Raw genomic sequence first — 17,560 nt, 5'->3', positions numbered from 1 at the left:
GGAGGGACAGAAGGGGGTCGGGCAGCCTTTCTCAGCAGGCGGGGACAGGAGACAGCCCAGGCTGAACCCATCCTTTCTCCCCCTCTTCCTCCCACCCCCTGGGGGCGCGGGCCTTGCTGAGAGCCCCTCAGAGTGGCTCTGCTCACAGTGCCCAGGAAGGGAAGGACCAGCAGCCCGGTTTCCGGACGTCTGGGGAGTGAGGTAAACTAGGGCCCAGCAGACCCCACCCTTTGAGGGCCGTGCCTGGACACCATCCTCACACTCCCCCCTCCCTCTCCCGGAAGTTCCAGAGATGGGACAGAGGAGGCCACCTGTGCCCAGCACCGGACCCGTATGAAAGTTTTCTTTTTCTTGTCTCTCCTCCTCCCTCTCTTTTTTCCTAATGGCACTGATGGGAAGGAACCGGGACAGGGGAGTCAGGGCCGGGGACCCGGGAGGCTAGGGGGCGACGCCCTCCCGGGGCAGGTCGAGCCGGACCCCATCGGCGCGCGGCGCGTAGAGGGCTGCGGGCGCGGGGGCATCCAGGGTGAAGGGGCCGGGGCTGGGGCTTGAGCGGCCGGACGACGCGGCCGAGGCGGCGGGGCTGAGCTGCACGGCCGTGGTGTCCTGCGCCGTGCGCTCGCTGCTCTCCATCTCCAGCGCCACCCGCCCGCCGCCCCCGCCCTGGCAGGGACCCGCGGCCGCCGTCGAGCGCGAACGGGGCGCGGGCCCGCGGCGGCGGCTACACACGCAGCAGGCCGCGAAGAAGCCGAGCGCCAGCACGAGCAGCGCCGGCCCCAAGATGAGTGGCGCGTTGTGCCCCGGGACGAAGGAAGCGAAGGCGCCCACCAGCGTCACGTTCACGCCCGCCAGCAGCACGCACAGGCCGCAGGCGCAGAACAGCGCCGGGGACGGCGGGCCGGGCAGCCGGCCTTGAGCGCGGCCCGCGGGCGCCCGGGCCGGGGGGCCCTGGCTCTTCTCCGGGGGCGGCATCGGCCTGGGGACTCCGGGCACTCATCCAGCTCCCTCCTGCCGCCGGCCCCGGCCAGCCCACATGTCAGGGGCTCAGGTCACAGTAGTCCTGTGGGCACAGATCAAGGGAGAGGTCAGCTGGGCATCTGGGCTTCCAAACCCACTCTCCGTTCTGTGGCTATGTTCAGTGCCTGGGAGTGCAGAGGCCATGCCATCTTGGCCAGCCCCTGTCTCTGCCTCTGCCTTTGGGAAGCAACAGCTCACCCCCCATGGGAGGACTCCCTTATCCCACCAGGTCCCTGGAGTTCCTCGTGGCTAATCTTGCCATCTTCCCTCCCTCCCCACTTCCTTATGTCCTCCAGACAGACACGAGTCCTCCACCTCCTCTCCTCCAGAAAGCCTTCTTGGGCTAATTGAGTAAATAGGTGGAAAGTCCTCGGCACCGTGATAATCATGATCAGTAGTTCTAATCAGAGGCCAGGTGGCAGCTCTTGGGACTTAGCTTCCTCCCTTGAGTGTTAGAGGCCCTAGAAATCATCTGGTCTAGCCCCAGCTCGTCCAGAAGAGGAAACTGAAGTGCTGAGAGATCTAGCGATTTACCCAGTATCCGGGACCGGGACCTCATGACCTGCTGCCTGGCCTGGGGGCCACCACCCCAGGTTCTGATAGGCATAGCAATGACATTAACTTTCCCGAATATCAGATGAGGCCCTGGAGTGAACGACCACATGAGAGTGAGGAGCTCTTGAAGTTTTAGATGGTCAGTGAGAAGAGACAGTCCCTACATGGGTTGGGCTGGAGCAGACCCACGGCCCCGGGTCCTTCCCAGACTGGGCATTCTATTAGATTCCACTCCTACCCCCATCGCATCCCCCAGGAGTCTAGTGTTGAACCTGGACTCAAAAGCCCAATCACTGGGTACTAGGATCCCTTTCTAGGATTTTCTCATTGTATCTGGTTGTGGGATCTATCACTGGATTCTATAATTCTGGGAATGTGTACAGAAGCAAGGGTAATGTCATCAGAGTCTGGGGAGTTTAAGACTTCTATTTGAGAATTCTGCTCTATAACATGAAATCACAGGTATTAAGGCCCTCGAAGGATGAGATCATAGCCATGGAGCTGTGTTAGAATTGTGAAAAAGTGTCGGAAAAGGGCTCTGAGTTGGGGTGGGAGGGGAGTAATTAGATGGGACTACTGGTTGGCACGGAGCATGCTGGATGAGTAACGGAGCATGACCTGGACAAGTGGCCTAACTCTCTATGCTTCAGTGTTAACACCTGTAATGTGGGGCTAATAAGAGAACCTACCTGATAGGGTGTGGTGATAACTAAATGCTGTAAGCTAAATCAAGTGCTTAGAACAGTGCAGGACATAGTGAGATTTCCATGTTACTCATGTCGTAGTGGTGGCTGATAAAGAAGGGGCTCTAAGGTCTCAGATCTGGGGGGGTCAGTCATGTCAAGTCTGGAAACAGAACAGTTAGTCTGTCCCTCAGATGGAAGTGCCTCAGGGACGGGCCCTGAATTATCCTTCCTGAGTCCAAAGCCTGTACACAGAGGAGTTGGAGAGAATTTGATGATGGGGTGTGTGAAAACGAGGACTAGTGCTGGGGAGGGGCAGCTCAGGTTGTCACTCTGGACACAGGTAGGAATCAGCTTGGCCCAAGCAGGTCAGAAGGTCTGGAGGCCACCTCCGGGCCTGCCCAATGTGAGGACTCCAGGGCTTCCTCCCCGGGCATCACAGTGGGAGGTGGCACCAGGGGAGGTGACAGCTGTCCTGCAACTCCAGCGAGAAGCTCCTGGCTGACACAGTAAGCTGGCAGGAATTCAGAAATCCCAAAATCCTGGTGAAGAAAGCATGTGTTGACCCTTGAGGGCATCTACCGACCACAGATTCCTCAGGAAGCGCCATATTTGCATGAACCATCTTTTTTTGTTGTTGCTGTTTTTTTGCGGTACGCGGGCCTCTCACTGTTGTGGCCTCTCCCGTTGCGGAGCACAGGCTCCAGACGCACAGGCTCAGCGGCCATGGCTCACGGGCCCAGCCGCTCCGCGGCATGTGGGATCTTCCCGGACCGGGGCACGAACCCGTGTCCCCTGCGTTGGCAGGTGGCCTCTCAACCACTGTGCCCCCAGGGAAGCCCTGCGAACCATCTTTGATCTGCAGCTGTCGGTTCTGCCAGGCAGCAATAGCAACCGCTGAAGGGGTACAATTTTTAAAGCAGCTTCACATGCATGACATCACCGAATGATACACCTGCTTGATACTTATTAACAGCCACATCTTACAACTGAGGAAATGGAGGCTCAGAGAGGGAAGTTGATCTGGGTCTAGTGGCTGGACTGAAAGGAAGACCAGAATCAGAGAACACATGGTCTAGTTCACAACGTATGCAATCGTGCTTCATTTTAAAGAGAAGGGTTTGATCCCCTTGGTGTTGATGTGGAGATAAATCCCAACACTTTCTTCCTGCTGCCCTCAGGAGGTGCTGTGAGATTCCCAAATTTCACCCCTTCTGTACCTCATCATTATCTGACATTGTCCTTCCTATGGGGAAGGCTCTGTCTGAGGCTGATGGAGGGAGACCCTGATGGAAGGGATAGTGTCTGGCCTTTCACCTTATCTCACAGCAGACTCCTGAAAGCTGACACTGGACAAGGGTCGGGGGGTGGCGGGGGGAGGCCTAGGTGGCTGGAGGATCCAAGGCTCTCCTTTCTTTTTCCTTATAGAGAAGACTCTTTATCTTTGGGTTTTGGCAGTTTTACTATGATGTGCCAAGGTGAGATTTTCTTTGTATTTATCCTTTGTGGGCTTCCTGATGCTTCTACAATCTGTGGCTTGATTTTTGCCTCTTTTGGAAAATTTTCAGCCATTATCTTTCCCTCTATTCTCTCTCTTCTCTCCTTCTGGAAACCTAATTGCATACATGTTCAACCATTTGACATTGTCCCACACATCTCTTATACTCTATTCTGTATTTTCTAGCCCTCCCCCCCTCACCCCGACCTGGTTCTCTCTGGCTATTTTTCTACCAATCTGTCATCCAGTTCACTAATCCTCTCTTCACCTGTGTCTTCTCTGCTGTAAAATCCATCTATTCAGTTCTTAATTTCAGTTGTTATAACTTTTCAGTTCTAGTATTGCCACTTGATTCTTTCTCATAGATTTCAGTTTTCTTCTGAAAAACTCCCTCTTATGTATTTTCTTGAACGTATTAAACTCTTTGAAGTCCATGTCTGAAAACTCCAACATCTGGATCTCTTGTTTTTATTGTCTGTTTTATTGCTTTTGGTTTGGGGTCATTAAGTCTTATCTCCTGTAATGCCAGATCACTTTTTTTTTAAACACCCAACATTGTAGAGATAGCTTGAGGTCCTGGATGATGTTATCTTCCTTTAGAGAAGATTTACTTTTGCTTCTGACATGCAGCTGAAGAAGGGACAGGCCCAATCTGGGACTGCACTGACTGGGAGCTGTGTTTCAGTCTTCCTGGGTCTGGTCTATATCTGGTTAACCAGTACTTGCAGAGGATAGCCTTTTGGGGCCCCCAACTAAAAGCTGGAGGTGTTTAACAGGGCCTTTCCACTTTTTAAGCCCTAAATTCCAATTTTGACTTCCTAAATCCATGGCCACTGCCCCCTACAAACTGGAAAATGCCTTAAGGGAAAGAGTGAAATAAAATATTATTTCTCTTCTTTCCAAGATCTTGGCCCCTCAGGTCCTTACTGCCTTGGTAGCTCTCCCATGCCTTTAAACAGATTTCTTAAATGTTTAATCCAGCCTTTTTAGTTACCCTCAGTGAGTGAGTTGGTCTGATACAAGCTAGTCTTTCTTAGCCATAAACAAGTCTATATGAGAATCTGAAATTAGCACTTTCAGATTGCTAACCAGGTTAGTTGTGTTATGTTGAGCACTTTGCAATAACATCTAATTTAATTTTCACAGCATGAGATTAAGTATTATTGTCATATCCCCATTTTGTATATGAGGATATTGAGGCACAGAAAGATTCAAGTTTCCCAAGACCATTGAGTGGCAATGGTGGTGCCAGGATTTGACAACTGGTGTCTTGACACCAAAGCCTGAGTTCTCAACCCAGTATAGCGCTAGGTTTGCTAAGTGCTTGTTGAATGACAGAAGCACAGGGCAGAGGCTTCTGTGGATAAGCTCCTGTAATCAGTACTTATGCTGCTCAAATATCAACAGCAGAGGAGGACAGGGTGTGTTCTGTGTGTCTCTTAAGGAAGGTAAACTCACTTTGCTCCTTCCTTGGCTTACCACACTCAGTTCAACTAAAGCAAATACCTGCCCAAGGGATGAGCTACCAGGGGCTAACTGCCAACAAGTGATCCTTACCTGCTCCTGGGAGGCAGAACTGACTCTGGAAGACAGACTGCTCCCAGAGTCTCCACCCCAGGCAGAGAACAGGCTAAGGGCTGATTCCTGAAGTTGCCTCCATCCTGGTTGATTGGGACCTGGAGCACGCAGGGGTGAGGTGTTGAGGTCGTTTAGCTATTGCAATTAATTCAGTCTGCAGCACCATTTCCATCTGGTGGACTGTGGCCCTCCAGCTGGGGCTGGTGGATACTGTTTTGTAGCGAGTGCTCTGGGTGTCATTGGTGCTGTTCACTAAATCTTTCTGGTACTCCCGTCTTCTGAACACATGTTATGATTGCACTTTCTGGCCAATTTGTGATTAGGTGGGGCTGTGTGACTAGTTCTGGCCAATGGATTGTGACATTCGTCACTTCTAGGATGGAGTATTTAATTTCAGAAGCAGGACCCTCCGAGTTGGTGCTATTGCTATCCCTTCAAATATCCCTTCAAACCCTTTCTACCTCATCCCAAGGCCAGTCTTCAACCCCATTGCCTGAGCAGGAGGGAAGGTCATTGCTCTGAATCTTGAGTTTTAGAATTGGAACCTTCTCTTTAGTGAGCACCCCAAGCTGCTGAACCTGTAAAGATCATCTCGTTCAATTCCTTCATCTGCAGAGGGGGGACACTGAGGCTAGGAGTGAGGAAGTTCATGGAGGGAGTCTGTGGCCAAGCCAGACCAGAACCTGGCCTTTTCCCACAAAGCCAGGGCTCTGACCATTGCCATTCAGCTGCGCATGACCCTGGTCAGGCAGCCAGAGTCCCCCCTGCCCTGCCTTGGCCTGGGAGGCCTTGTGGACTCTATTTGGGAGTCCAGGCCATAAGCAGTTAGGGGCAGAGGCAGACACTAAGGGGCTGGGCCTCAGATAACCAGGGTTCTTGACTCTGGTCTGGTTGGGCAACTTGGGAGGGCCAGGGCCCCTCTCTGGGCCTCAGCTGCTGAATGTAAAGGGAAAGGTTTAACCAGATTATTGTCTCTGAATCTGTCCTCCTGCTGCTGGTGGTTTGTGAAGGTGGACATGGAAACCAATCAGAAATTACTGCCAATATAGCAAAAGATCTCAAAAAACTGTGCACTTACCTGTAATATGGCTGTTCTTTGCTTTGGGCTGGGATTAAATCATTCCCCTCACCCTGGCCTGCAGAAGTAACCTGATGCTCTGCTGTTCAGGTGGGGGTGGGGTGGGGGGTAGCTCTGATTTTGGGGAGATGGGCACTCACGTTGAACAGCAACTCTATGCTAAGCACTTTCCCTGCACTCACACATTTAATCTTTACTATGACCCCGTGGGCTGTTGCCATCCTGAACCCAGTTCACAGTGAGAAACTGAGGCTGGGAGAGGTGAAGAACATTCCCTGGTTTACTCAGTTGTGATAGGTAAAGCTGGGATTTGAACCCAGTTCTGTCAGATTGAAAAGCCATGTTGTTTCTGCTACACCAGAATTTCTGCTTATGGAAGGTATAGAGATATTTATTTTAAAAATTAGTAATTGATTATTACTATCCAGCCAATCATCAACAAGCTTGGGGCCCAGGGAGGATGGTCCTCCATAGGTGATGCAGAGCTCCTAGAGAGGGGGTCTCCGTCTGAAGCCCCTCAGGTCAGCCTGACCCACCCAGTCTCTGAATCTTGGATGTCTGTGTTGTTCTAGAGCAGTTACTTGACCAGGGGCAGTTTCCAGGCCTTCTGGTCCCAGGTTCCTGCTGCAAGGACCCAGGAGCCTCTGGGCAAGGGGGCTGGGGCTTCGGTCCAAGCATCAGGCACTGGTCCCAGCCCCCTGTCTTCCATGTGAGATTGAGTCCCTCATTTGCTCAGTCTGAGCTCTTTCCCCTCACTGTGAACCCCTCTGTTTTCCTTAGCTTTGGCCCCTCTTTTCCCCTTCAGTCCCAGAAATTCTGGGCCAGCCCTCTCCCCTGGCCTCCCCATCCACCACCCTCCATTCCACCCCCATCCTCAGGGAACCTCCTACATCACCATTACTCAGTGCCAGCTTGTTCACTACCCTGGAAGCTCTCAGCTTCTGCCAACTGAATTCTGCCTCCTGGGAGCCCCCAAAGCTGCCACCACCCCCACCCTAGCCAATCCCACGGCTCCCCTACTTCTGCCCAGGCAATAGACATGCGAGAGAGCGCGCGCGCGCGCGCGCGCGCGCACACACACACACACACACACACACACACACACACACTCACACGAGGCTCACCCAGATTCTCCAGGCTGGAAACAAGAGAATGAAGAGAGTGAAATCTGGAGGTGTGGCTTCCCAGCTGCTGCGTCTGACACCTGGGCCCCATGATCCTCATCCCTGAGTGCATGTGCACACACACACATCACACGTGTACACTCAGTGGCCAGACATATCCAGAAACACACACACAGATGCATTACACACTGAGAGTTGCAAACACATAGCCAGACACAAAGACCCTCTCAGTTGCCTGCCTATGTGGTAGAAAGAAGCTGTTGCCCAGCAGAGGTACCTCTGGAGACTTCTCTGCCTGGGAGCGTGGAGGTGGACTGCAGATTGGCAGCAGTGGAACTGCCCACCTCCTTCCAAGGCTTTGGGAGGCGCTCTTTCTCCTCCAGCCCAAGTGCCCTGAGGGACTTCAGCATCCTTTGCACGACCGCCCCACCCTGCACCCTCTTAGTTCCTTGGCTCCTCATTTCCAATGCCCAGTTCCTCCGTTCCACCCCAACTATGCTCCCCCTCGTTACCCCAAGGACCTCACCACCCCTGTCATCACCCTGAATCCTTCCACCTCTGAGAAACCCAGCCATCCTACTCTTGACTAAACCCCATGGCTACCACTATAGAAACACCTTCACAGCACCTACTATGTGCCAAACACTGTTTTAAGCTCTTTATATTATTAACTCACTTAAGCCCTATGACAACCATATAGATAGATGCTATTGCCATGTCCAGTTTTGGATGGGGACAAAGAGGCTCAGAGAGGTTGAATCACTTGCCCAGGGTCACAGACATGGTGATAATATGTGGCAGAGCTGGGATTCTGACCTAGGCTGTGTGTCTTCTAAATCTGTGTTCTTCACCACGACTCCACAGCCTCTTGCTGTAACAGTGCTCTGATCTAATGCAATCCTGGAACTCTCTCTACATTTTCTCCATGAGCCTCTCACCTCTGCTTCTTTCTGCTTTCCACCCGAGAACCCCCACTGCCTTACTTCACTTACCCTCTTGCAGTTTACCTTGTCTTGCCACTTGTTCCTTTGTCCTTCTGCCAAAGCTGCCCAGTGATGCCTCGACCCTGCATCAGTCCAGCTTTCTGTCTCCTCCACATTTGTGCCCAAACTGCTAAGCTTTGTAGGTGAAAAGAAAATCACCAGCTGGGCAGCAGGGCCCTCGTGCATCCCTGTCTCTGGTGTGACTCAGGCCCTCAAGGATCCCGGGGAACGTCCCCCTTCCTAGTCAGTGCTCAGCCCTTCTCACCGCACCTGCACCTCCTGGAGGCACTCGAGCCTCTCCTGCTTGAAACCAAACAAAGCCCCCACCTCCCCCACACCTGCCTGCATCTCGAGAGCACTGTCTGCACTCCCTACTGTACCTCCTTCTCAAAGGTCAGTCCACTCCCGTCGCGCTTCTGTGCCATCACGCTCCGAAGGCGCTTGCTCCAAGGCCGCCAGTCACCTCCTCGGTGCTGAATTCAGTGAGGACGGTTCAGTCCTTAGCTAACTTGACCTCTCCACAGCTTTGGACCCCTGAACCCTCCCTCCTGGGAACATTCTCTTCCTCTTAGAAACAAGCCCATTAAACTTCATCTTCTCCCACAAAGCCCAGACTCCCAGCCGGAAACCTGGCTTCATCCTTGCACCTCCTCCTCCCTCAGGCTCTCCCCGCCACATTTCCAATCTAGTCTGTCACCAGCCCTGCAGATTCTTCCCTCCAGGGCTCTAGAACCCATCCCTTCCTCTCTAGACTCACTGCTACCCCATTCCACTCTCCTCCCCCTTCGCTCCCTGCTGAAACCCCTCCTGGGCTCTCCCAGCCCCAGCTCCCTCCAGGCAGCCCTCTAGATTTTGCTGGAGCAGAGCAGAACTCGCCAGGTGTGGTCGGGTGGCCACGCTGCCTCTACGTTCACCTGGCTAACTCCAGCTCAACCGTCAGAGCGCAGCTGGGACGTCGCTTCCTTCAGGAAGCCTTCCTTTGCCTCGGTGATGGGGAACTGCTGTGTCCAGGTCTGTATCCCCCACTGATCTACCTTGGGACCAGGATTATATCTACCTTGTTAGCTGCCACATCCCCACTGGAGTGTCTGGGTCTCCCCAGGTGCCCAGGAAATATTGGTTAGACAAATGGTTAAGGTCAGAGGGGCCACTGCGGTCTGCCTTTATCTATCTCTTGGTTTTGAAGTCGCTCTATGCCCACTTCTCCCTATTCCCTCCTCACTTTGGGTCTTGGGAGGGTGTGGTGGACAGCTGGGTGGGGACTGGAGGTGGATTCTAGGGCAGATTCTTACTGAGTTAAAGACGGGGGAGGGCTCAGTGTAAAGCAGAGGGGCCAGGGCAGTCTCTCCATGCTGTGTGTCCCCCTTCTCCTGTTTCCGTCTCTGTCGTTCTCATCTCTTTTCAGAGAACTGTGCTCAAGGCTACAGGTGCTTGACCTCTTGTCTGGGCACTACTCAGTTCCCCTGGGGTTTAGGGCTGGATATGGAGTATCTCCTCCAATCCTAAAGCTACCCTCCCCATCGTCTCCCTTCTCCTTTCATCCCCTTGCCCTCCCTCCAGCCTCCCCCAACGCCTGTAGCTTGCACTTGCCTGAGCCGGTCCAGTGGACACTCCTCTGCTGGTCCTGCCCCCAGGAACCCCCAGGGGAGGAAGGATCCCTAGAGAGGAGGGCAGCCAGGGGGGTGCCAACTTGGAGGGGGGTGCTGGGGGGAGCGGCGGCCGGCCCCCCTCACTCACCCGGCTGGCGGCTTGCAGATCCCCGGCTTAGCGGGTGGGCGGGGGCGTGAGGGCAGAGGGGCTCCAGGGAGCAGCTCCCGGGGACCCGGAGGTGCCGGGAGGGCCCTGGCTGTGGGCTGTGCCTTTCGGAGCGCCCATCTCAGCTTCCTTGCGGCCCTCGGCTCCCTTTGACCCCCCACGGATCAGCGTTCCCACCAAGTCTCCTCTTCTCTTTGGCTCCGGCTCCGCACCGCCCTTCTCCCCTCCCCGCCTCTAGGTTTTAACGCTTTTCAAGCGCCTGGCAATGAACTCCCAGCCGCCCACACACTCTCCAGTCTGGACTTCCTGAGTCCGGGATGGACACATTGCCGGTCACTCTAGAGCGAGGGGTGTAGGTCTCACTGGCTCTGTCTTCAGTTTCTGGCGGATTCCCAACCCTGGGCGGGGGTGGGGCTTGGGGGGCAGATGGGAGGGGGATGGAGCGGTGAAAGCAGGAAGATTTTTCCGGGGATGGGGCTTGTTTTCAGCAACCCTTCTCCAATCATCCTCCACAAATCCTGCATCCTAGAAAGAGGTGTGGCCACGAGCCCCTTATACAGCTCCTGGTGAGATTTGGTGGGATTTGTAAGGGTTTCTTCGGGGGTGGGAGCGGGGAGGGAGCGCTTGGCCTGCCTCCAGGCTGGACTGTGTTGGCGAGGACTGGGTGGGAGTCTGAGGTGCTGATTTTCCAGGACCTGGGGGAGTTCAGCTGGAGGAGCATCTCCAACCCCCTCTTCATTCATTCACTCATCCATTCATAAATCCGCCCTGATGTGAACCACGCGCCAGGCAACCTTCATCCTGACAGTGGCCTGGGAGGGACCACTCATCTTCCACCTGCAGATGAAGAAACTGAGGCTCGAGGCCTCACAGTCTCTTGCCCAGGCCCTGGAGGTGGGAGGGGGGTTCCTGAACCAGTACTGAGTCTTATCCCTAGACTCCAGCGCCAGCCTGGTCAGTCCTCCAGGTTGGCCCAGTGGGAATGTGACTTCCAGGGGGCTGCCTGGACTCCCGACCTTTGGTATAGTGTCAGCACCCAGCCCAAGGCTGGCTAGTCACATCCACAGTTGAGGTCAGAACAGGGCTATTGGATAGAACTGATTTCATTTATTGAACAGACCGCTGTCGTATAACCTGTCCCTGTCCCCGCCCCCCTCCCCCCCCCCCACTGAATGGAGGGTTCCGGACCTGCTCGGAGGGGAGAGGGCGCTTTCCCCTAACACTACCCACCGCACCACCCCTGCCTGCTTGGCCCAACCTCATCTTCTTCCAAAGCATGGATGGGGAGAAGTCACGTGTCTCCACAGGGCCACTACTGGGACCAAGTGAAGGGGGTGGGTGGGGGTCAGGGGTAGAGATGCAGTTGGGGAGGACGTATCTGGACACTCACCTGGACTGGGGGAAGGGAGTTCTCAGGAAGCCCATGGCAGGGGAAAGAGAGGAAACAGGCCCAGGCCTTGAGAACTCCCAGAGTTTCAAGGGTCCTTGGAGCCCCACCCAGTTCTTCCCCAAAGGACATAGCTCTTGCCTTTTCACGTGTTCATTTCCTAATTTAATCCGCTCTGATGCCCAACGCTGCTCTGTGCCTGGCCCTGCCAGGCATCTGGGATACCATAGCCCTGCCTGGGGGAGATCATGGCTGGGAAGGGTTGATGGTGGGTAAGGGGAGGACCACAATCCCTACAGCTCAGGTACCACCTTCCCCACTTCCACCCCATCCACCTCTAGGCATCTCTTTGGGGTGCTGCTGGTGAGGATGAAGACGGACCAGAGGAAGCATTTCCTTACTGATCAAGGAAACCAGGCCCGAGTTATTGTTGATGACGATGATGTTGAGGAAAAGGAGAAGGGAGAGGGAGCAGGCGGGAGGGAAATGCAAGGAGGGGGACACTGACTTCCCTCGGGCTGGAGGAACAAAAGTCTCCCCAGCCCAGCAGCATTTGTGAAATTTGTTCTATCCATGGAGGTCTGTCCCACTGTGGTCAGGGAGTTGGTCCCTGGGGCCTGTGCAGAGGGCAGCAGAGGGTAGGGCCGTGGGTAGGGAGAGAGAAGAGGCCTGGATGCGAGGTTTGGGACAATCTCTCACCATGGGACTTGATGAGTCCTTTTCCTGCAGGGCCTCAGCTTTCCCATCTGTACAATAGGGTGCTTGCTCTCTCCTGCTTTTGGTGTGGTTTTCCAACATCCACTGGGTACCTTCCATGTGCCTGGCCCTCAGCGCCCCCACTCTCGTGAGGGGGAAATAGACAGAGGCCACTCAGAGTGCTGGGGGCTGTGATGGAGGGGAGCCCTGGGGCTGTGGGGGCACAGAGAAGTCAGGGGAGGCTTCCAAGAAGAGGTGTCATCTGCACTGATTCTTGAAGAATGAGACTCTTCCTAGCTTGTCTTTTGCTCACCAACGAGGACAGAGGCCACATGGAGAAGATGTCTCCACAGAGGTCATACAACTCTGCTTCCCCCTGAGGTCGCAGGTGTATGAGGAGTGGAGTGGAGGGAGGAGCAATGTTTCCTGTACAGCCCGGCTCCAAACCCTGTACACATGTGGAGCCTTGAAGTGGCTCTCCCGGGAAAGCCTAGGGAATTGTTTTTCCACTAAATTTAAGCCATTTAACATTTATTGAGCACTTACTGTGCACCATGATGGTAACTGGAAAAGGGCAATAGACAGTAGGTTTAAACAGGATTAGTAACTGTTTTGTGAAAAAGAAGACTTCAACCTGCCTGGAGGGTGTCGAAAGAGGGAGACAGAGGCTGGTGGAAGAGGATGAGGAGGGCATTGTGGTTAAGGGGACACTTGGAAGGAGGCCTTTAAGGATGGGGGATCTGATAGGCAGAGAGGAGCAGAGTGGGGAGCATCCAGGAGAACACAGGCCAAGGCTTGGGAGCTGGAACGTGTTTCGATGGTTCAGGAGCAGTGAGAGGGTGGGGAGAAAAGGAAGGCTGGAGGTCTTGTTTGCAGTCAGATCATGAAAAGCCTTAAATAGTGGAGTCAAACCCCAAGAGTCTCAGCACAGGGCTCAGCTCAGGAGACACCTCCTCCTGGAAGCCTCCAGGCCCGTGCGTCACCTGGGCTCCTGTCAAGGCAGCGACCATTTTGTTTTTCTAGGCTATGCCGCTGTCTGGTTCACTGCTGCTCAGGGCCCATTCCTGAGGAGCTGCCTGGAGCTTTTGATATTCAGGGGAGTCTGGTCCAGGCCCTCTATGCAGCCAGTGAGCTCCTGAGGCCCAGGGCCAGGCCCAGACCCGGTGTGGTTCCTGTGAGCCTGCGGTTCACTTCCCTGGCCAGGCTGGAGCAAGAGACTGGGGTATCACTGCGCCCCAAATTCCAGAGGATCCAGACAGTAGATCAAAAAGGGAAGAAAGCCAAGCAGCAGTTCAGAGAGAAAATCCAGGTCAAGAGCCTGAAACCAGAGACACCGTGGTCCAGGCCCCACCCCACTACAGGGAATCCATTTCCAATGGCCTTGGTGAAAGCAGGTCTGGCATCTCCAGGACCTGGTTCATCTCTGGTTTGGACCCGGGCAGGCTCTGAGATTGGGGTAGCGGGTGGGAAGAGAGGGCAGGGCAGGGGGCAGCCCGTCAGCCCCTGCCTCAGCCCTCCCCAGCCCCCCTTCCCCCTGGCTTCAGCTTCTCCAGGGTTCTGCTCACGGTGGACAGGCTGCTGCGGACTCCTGCGGGAGAGACCAGGACAGGCCTTGCTGAGTAGACAGGTCCCGGGTCAGGGCCACCCAGAGGGACCCGGGGTCAGAGCAGGCTAGAATGGGGAGGGAGGGAGGCATGGATGGTCAGAGTGGCCCTTCTGGAGGACAGCAGCATGGTGTGGGTGTTAGAGGCAGGACTCGGGGCTGAAGGCCTGGTTTCTGGCCGCACCACTTCCTGGCTGCCTCACGTAATCTCCCTGTGCCTCAGTTGGCCCATATATAAAGTGGGGCTAATTATAGCACCTGCCTGTTCTGAGAATGAAACAAATTAACACATGGAAAGTGCTGGGCAGGGTGTCTGGAATAGGCACTTCCACTGGCAGCAGACACAGGATGGAGGCATCTTTGAGAAACTCTTGCTCTGGCATCCTCCAGTGTGTGGGGAGGAGGGAGGAGGGAGATGCCCAGTTTCAGGTACCCGCTCTGAGAGCTGGATTCCACAGTGGAAGAGGAGAGTGAGAAAATAAGCGGGCATGGGGCCTAGGGCAGGGAAGGGGGCAGTGCGGTGTCATGCTGGGCCTGACAGAGAAACCCTGGGGACCAGAGCAGCTGAGCTCAGCTGGGAGCAAGAAGGGTTCTGACTAAGCTCATGGAAGAAATACCCAACGCTGCTGCCTCCCTGTGATCGGAGAAGTCCCCTCTGCACTTCCCTCAAGGTTTCCCCACAGAGCTGTGCACCCAGAGGGGGAAGATGGCAGATGGACTCCGGGATTTCTGGAACTTACCTTCTTTATTACCATTGGCGCTGGATCTTCCTTCCCTGTGGTCTGGCCCTGGCTGGGGGTGGATTCTTAGGCTCCCTATAGGATGAGACCACCCCAAGCCCCCTGGTTACCAAGCCATTCTCAAATCAAGTCCAGCTTTGGGAAGGGAAGGCCCTCCTGTTATCTACTCTCCATCCCTGCTGCTGTCTTTGCTCCACTACATCCCTTTACGTCTCCCACGTGATCTGAGCTGATCTGGGGAGAGGAGTGAAGGTGGAAGAAATGGGCCCTGGAAGGAGAAGGTGGCAGATTTTTATTTTATTTTATTATTATTATTTTTTTGCGGTACATGGGCCTCTCACTGTTGTGGCCTCTCCTGTTGCGGAGCACAGGCTCCGGAAGCGCAGGCTCAGTGGCCATGGCTCACGGGCCCAGCCGCTCCACGGCATGTGGAATCTTCCTGGACTGGGGCACGAACCCGTGTCCCCTGAATCGGCAGGCGGACTCTCAACCACTGCGCCACCAGGGAAGCCCAAGGTGGCAGATTTTTAAGGAGGTGGAGGTCCCGGGGAGACCCAGGGATACATAGCCCCACAGGATTGATGGAGATGGGAGCGCATATGTGGGGAGCTGAGAAGAGGAGGGGAGCTGTACAAGGGTCCTAAGGTCTCACACACAGCCAGTACCAGCGACACACGTGGGCTCGGCTCCACTGCAGACTGGGCCACAGACTTACAAACAAATCGTCTCACCCAGTCCTCTGCTGGGGGCCGGGGAGAGGACTCACCTATCGTAGGCAGGATGCGGTCCAGGTTGAACCGAGCCTTCAGGAAGGGGTAGGCCAAGATGAGGAGCCCTGAGAAGAGAGACACAGAGGGGTTCCGTGATGGGGAGGGAGGCTGTTTAGTCTGAGCTGCATGAAGCTGTGGGCTGTGAGCCTGGGGGTGGATTATGGGTGAGCATGGGAGGAACCCCAGTGGCAGGGTTGGGACTGTGGGTGTATAAATGCAGCCTGTGAGTGTGTGCGTGGGGGGTTCCCCAATACCCGGCCCCAGGAGGGGTTGGGGAGCAGTGCCTTCTGCGGAAGGGGCTACAGGCTGTGAAGGCCCAGGCTCCTGGCTCCACACCGCCCAGGTGATGAGCAGGTTGGCTTTCTTCCTTCCCAGCTGGCTGGAAATGGGCCCATTGACACTCCCCAACTCTCTGATGTCCCACCCTCCCCTAGGGCCCCCAGGGCAGGACTGGGGGTGCTCCTCAGTGTGCTCCTTTTCACCCAGACCTGGGGAGGGGGTAGCAGAAGAGCGGGTCCTGCTCTGCCCACTCCCAAGGGTCTGTGGCCCTTGGCCTGAGTTCACAGGTACAGATGCCCAGAGCCCACCAGCCTCGTGCTTCTGCTTCTGCTTGTGGCCCAGGGCGGCGGAGTGGGGCGAGGGATGGTACCCAACACCACTGTGGGGAGGTGAGTGGGACTGGCCCAGATAGATGGATAGATGCCTGGACAGACAGATCTGCTGCTGCGACATTTGGGAAAAGAAAAGGAAGCCTTCTCTCTGAGCTAGATCCTGTCCTGGCTCAAGGAGGGTCCCACAGAGAACTCTGTTCTCTTCCACCTGCCGCCCATCAACTCAGCCCCAGCAGGCTTATGAGTCCCAACACTAACCCAAGAGCCCAGGGCTTGGGACTGGGAGCCAGAGCTGGAGTAGCCCAAGAGGAGTGGTCGCCAGCGCCTCCTCCACACCTGCTGACCCCTGCAGTGCGCTGCGGGAATCTCACCCCAATCTCCCTCTCCCTCCCCGTACCCGCCCCCCCCACCATGGCTGCCTTGCTCACACCTCTTGCTTCCATCCTCCCCAACCAAATTCCTGATGACCCAGCTCTTCCCTCCATTTCTCGTTCACCTGACCATGGCCCCGGCTCCCTCTCTGAGCCCAGCACCTGCTCACCCACAGCAGCGGCACCAATAAAGATTCCACCCACGGCAGCTGCAGCTTTGGACACGGAGACACCAATGATGATGCTGCCGGCCACCAGGCCGAGGGCCACGCAGGCCAGCTGCAGGCAGCGGAAGTCTCTGCTGCTGATGGGGATGTCCATGCAGGCCCACCCGGGGCACAGTCTCCAGCCAGCGGAGCCTTTTCCCCTGAAGAGCCCTGGAGGTCTCAGTCCTCTTGGATGTCTCCTTGCTGGAGCTTCACCTTTAGGGAGGGAGTTTCTGGGCAGTAAGATTCTGGGCTGGTAACCCTTGGCTTTACCTGCAACCCTATCCGACAATAGTCTTAGCTAGGATCTCTCCCAGGTCGCCCCAGCTTACTCTTCCTCCCCTAAAGACCCCTGAAGCTGGAAGCCACTCTCGGAACTTCTGCCTGCTCACATCCTGCCTTGGTTGCCAGAGTTCTGGAGAGCTGGGACTGCCCCACGGGCTCCTCCCCTGTCAGCCTCCTCTCGGGAGAGCTCAGTCCGAGCTCCCCTGCCCAGGACCTCCCCTGCCCAGGACCTCCTGCCCCAGCTCCCTGGAGCCTGCTCAGCTGCCACTGAGCCTCAGCCTATTAAAGTTTAAAGCAATGGAGGTGGGAGGCGGGGCTGGTCCAGAGGACGTGGCTTCCTCAGAGATGCAGGCGGCAGGAGGTGCTGAGTTATTTATGAGGTTGCAATGTGAGCTGCTGCCCACAGGCCCACTAGGGCAGTCAGCCCAGGTTCCACTGTTGGTCCTGGACGGGGCAGGATGAGCGGGCGGCTTCACGTGCGGCTCGGCAGCCAGAGACGTGAGGAGACTCCTTGGCCACATGCTCAGGACCCACTCTGCTGTCCCTTTGGTTGGAGGTACACCTGGGGGCCTCTGCTTGGGGACTCCGAGACAGAGGCATGGAAGGAGACCTGGACGAGG

The 17,560-nt window shown here is 55.6% G+C and overlaps 2 protein-coding genes across 2 annotated transcripts; both read right to left on the bottom strand.

The window, feature by feature from the left end:
* Positions 1 to 438: 438 nt before the first annotated feature.
* On the bottom strand, positions 439 to 972 carry TMEM275 (transmembrane protein 275). The gene has a single exon (XM_060142624.1). The coding sequence runs from the start codon at positions 970 to 972 to the stop codon at positions 439 to 441; it is 534 nt and encodes a 177-aa protein (XP_059998607.1).
* A 12,890-nt stretch (positions 973 to 13,862) lies between these two features.
* Positions 13,863 to 16,770, bottom strand: KNCN (kinocilin). Its single transcript, XM_060142622.1, has 3 exons — positions 16,620 to 16,770; positions 14,698 to 14,772; positions 13,863 to 13,942 (listed from the first exon to the last, which is right to left on the bottom strand). Exons 1-3 carry the CDS (start codon positions 16,768 to 16,770, stop codon positions 13,863 to 13,865), a joined length of 306 nt encoding a protein of 101 aa, XP_059998605.1.
* Positions 16,771 to 17,560: the final 790 nt, after the last annotated feature.

The sequence above is a fragment of the Lagenorhynchus albirostris genome, chromosome 2 (genome assembly GCF_949774975.1).
Source record: "Lagenorhynchus albirostris chromosome 2, mLagAlb1.1, whole genome shotgun sequence".
NCBI classification, from domain to species: Eukaryota; Metazoa; Chordata; class Mammalia; order Artiodactyla; family Delphinidae; genus Lagenorhynchus; species Lagenorhynchus albirostris.
The sequence above is the reverse complement of the archived record's forward strand: the minus strand, read 5'-3'. Positions and strand labels throughout refer to the sequence as shown.

Bases quoted from the DNA above. Each gene is read 5' to 3' on its own strand.
- TMEM275 (XM_060142624.1), bottom strand. From the start codon at position 972: ATGCCGCCCCCGGAGAAGAGCCAGGGCCCCCCGGCCCGGGCGCCCGCG.
- KNCN (XM_060142622.1), bottom strand. From the start codon at position 16,770: ATGGACATCCCCATCAGCAGCAGAGACTTCCGCTGCCTGCAGCTGGCC. The intron at 14,773-16,619 runs GTGAGCAGGTGC...CTCATCCTATAG, and splicing joins TATTGGTGCCGCTGCTGTGG to GGAGCCTAAGAATCCACCCC. The intron at 13,943-14,697 runs GTAAGTTCCAGA...TCTCTCCCGCAG, and splicing joins CGCCAATGGTAATAAAGAAG to GAGTCCGCAGCAGCCTGTCC.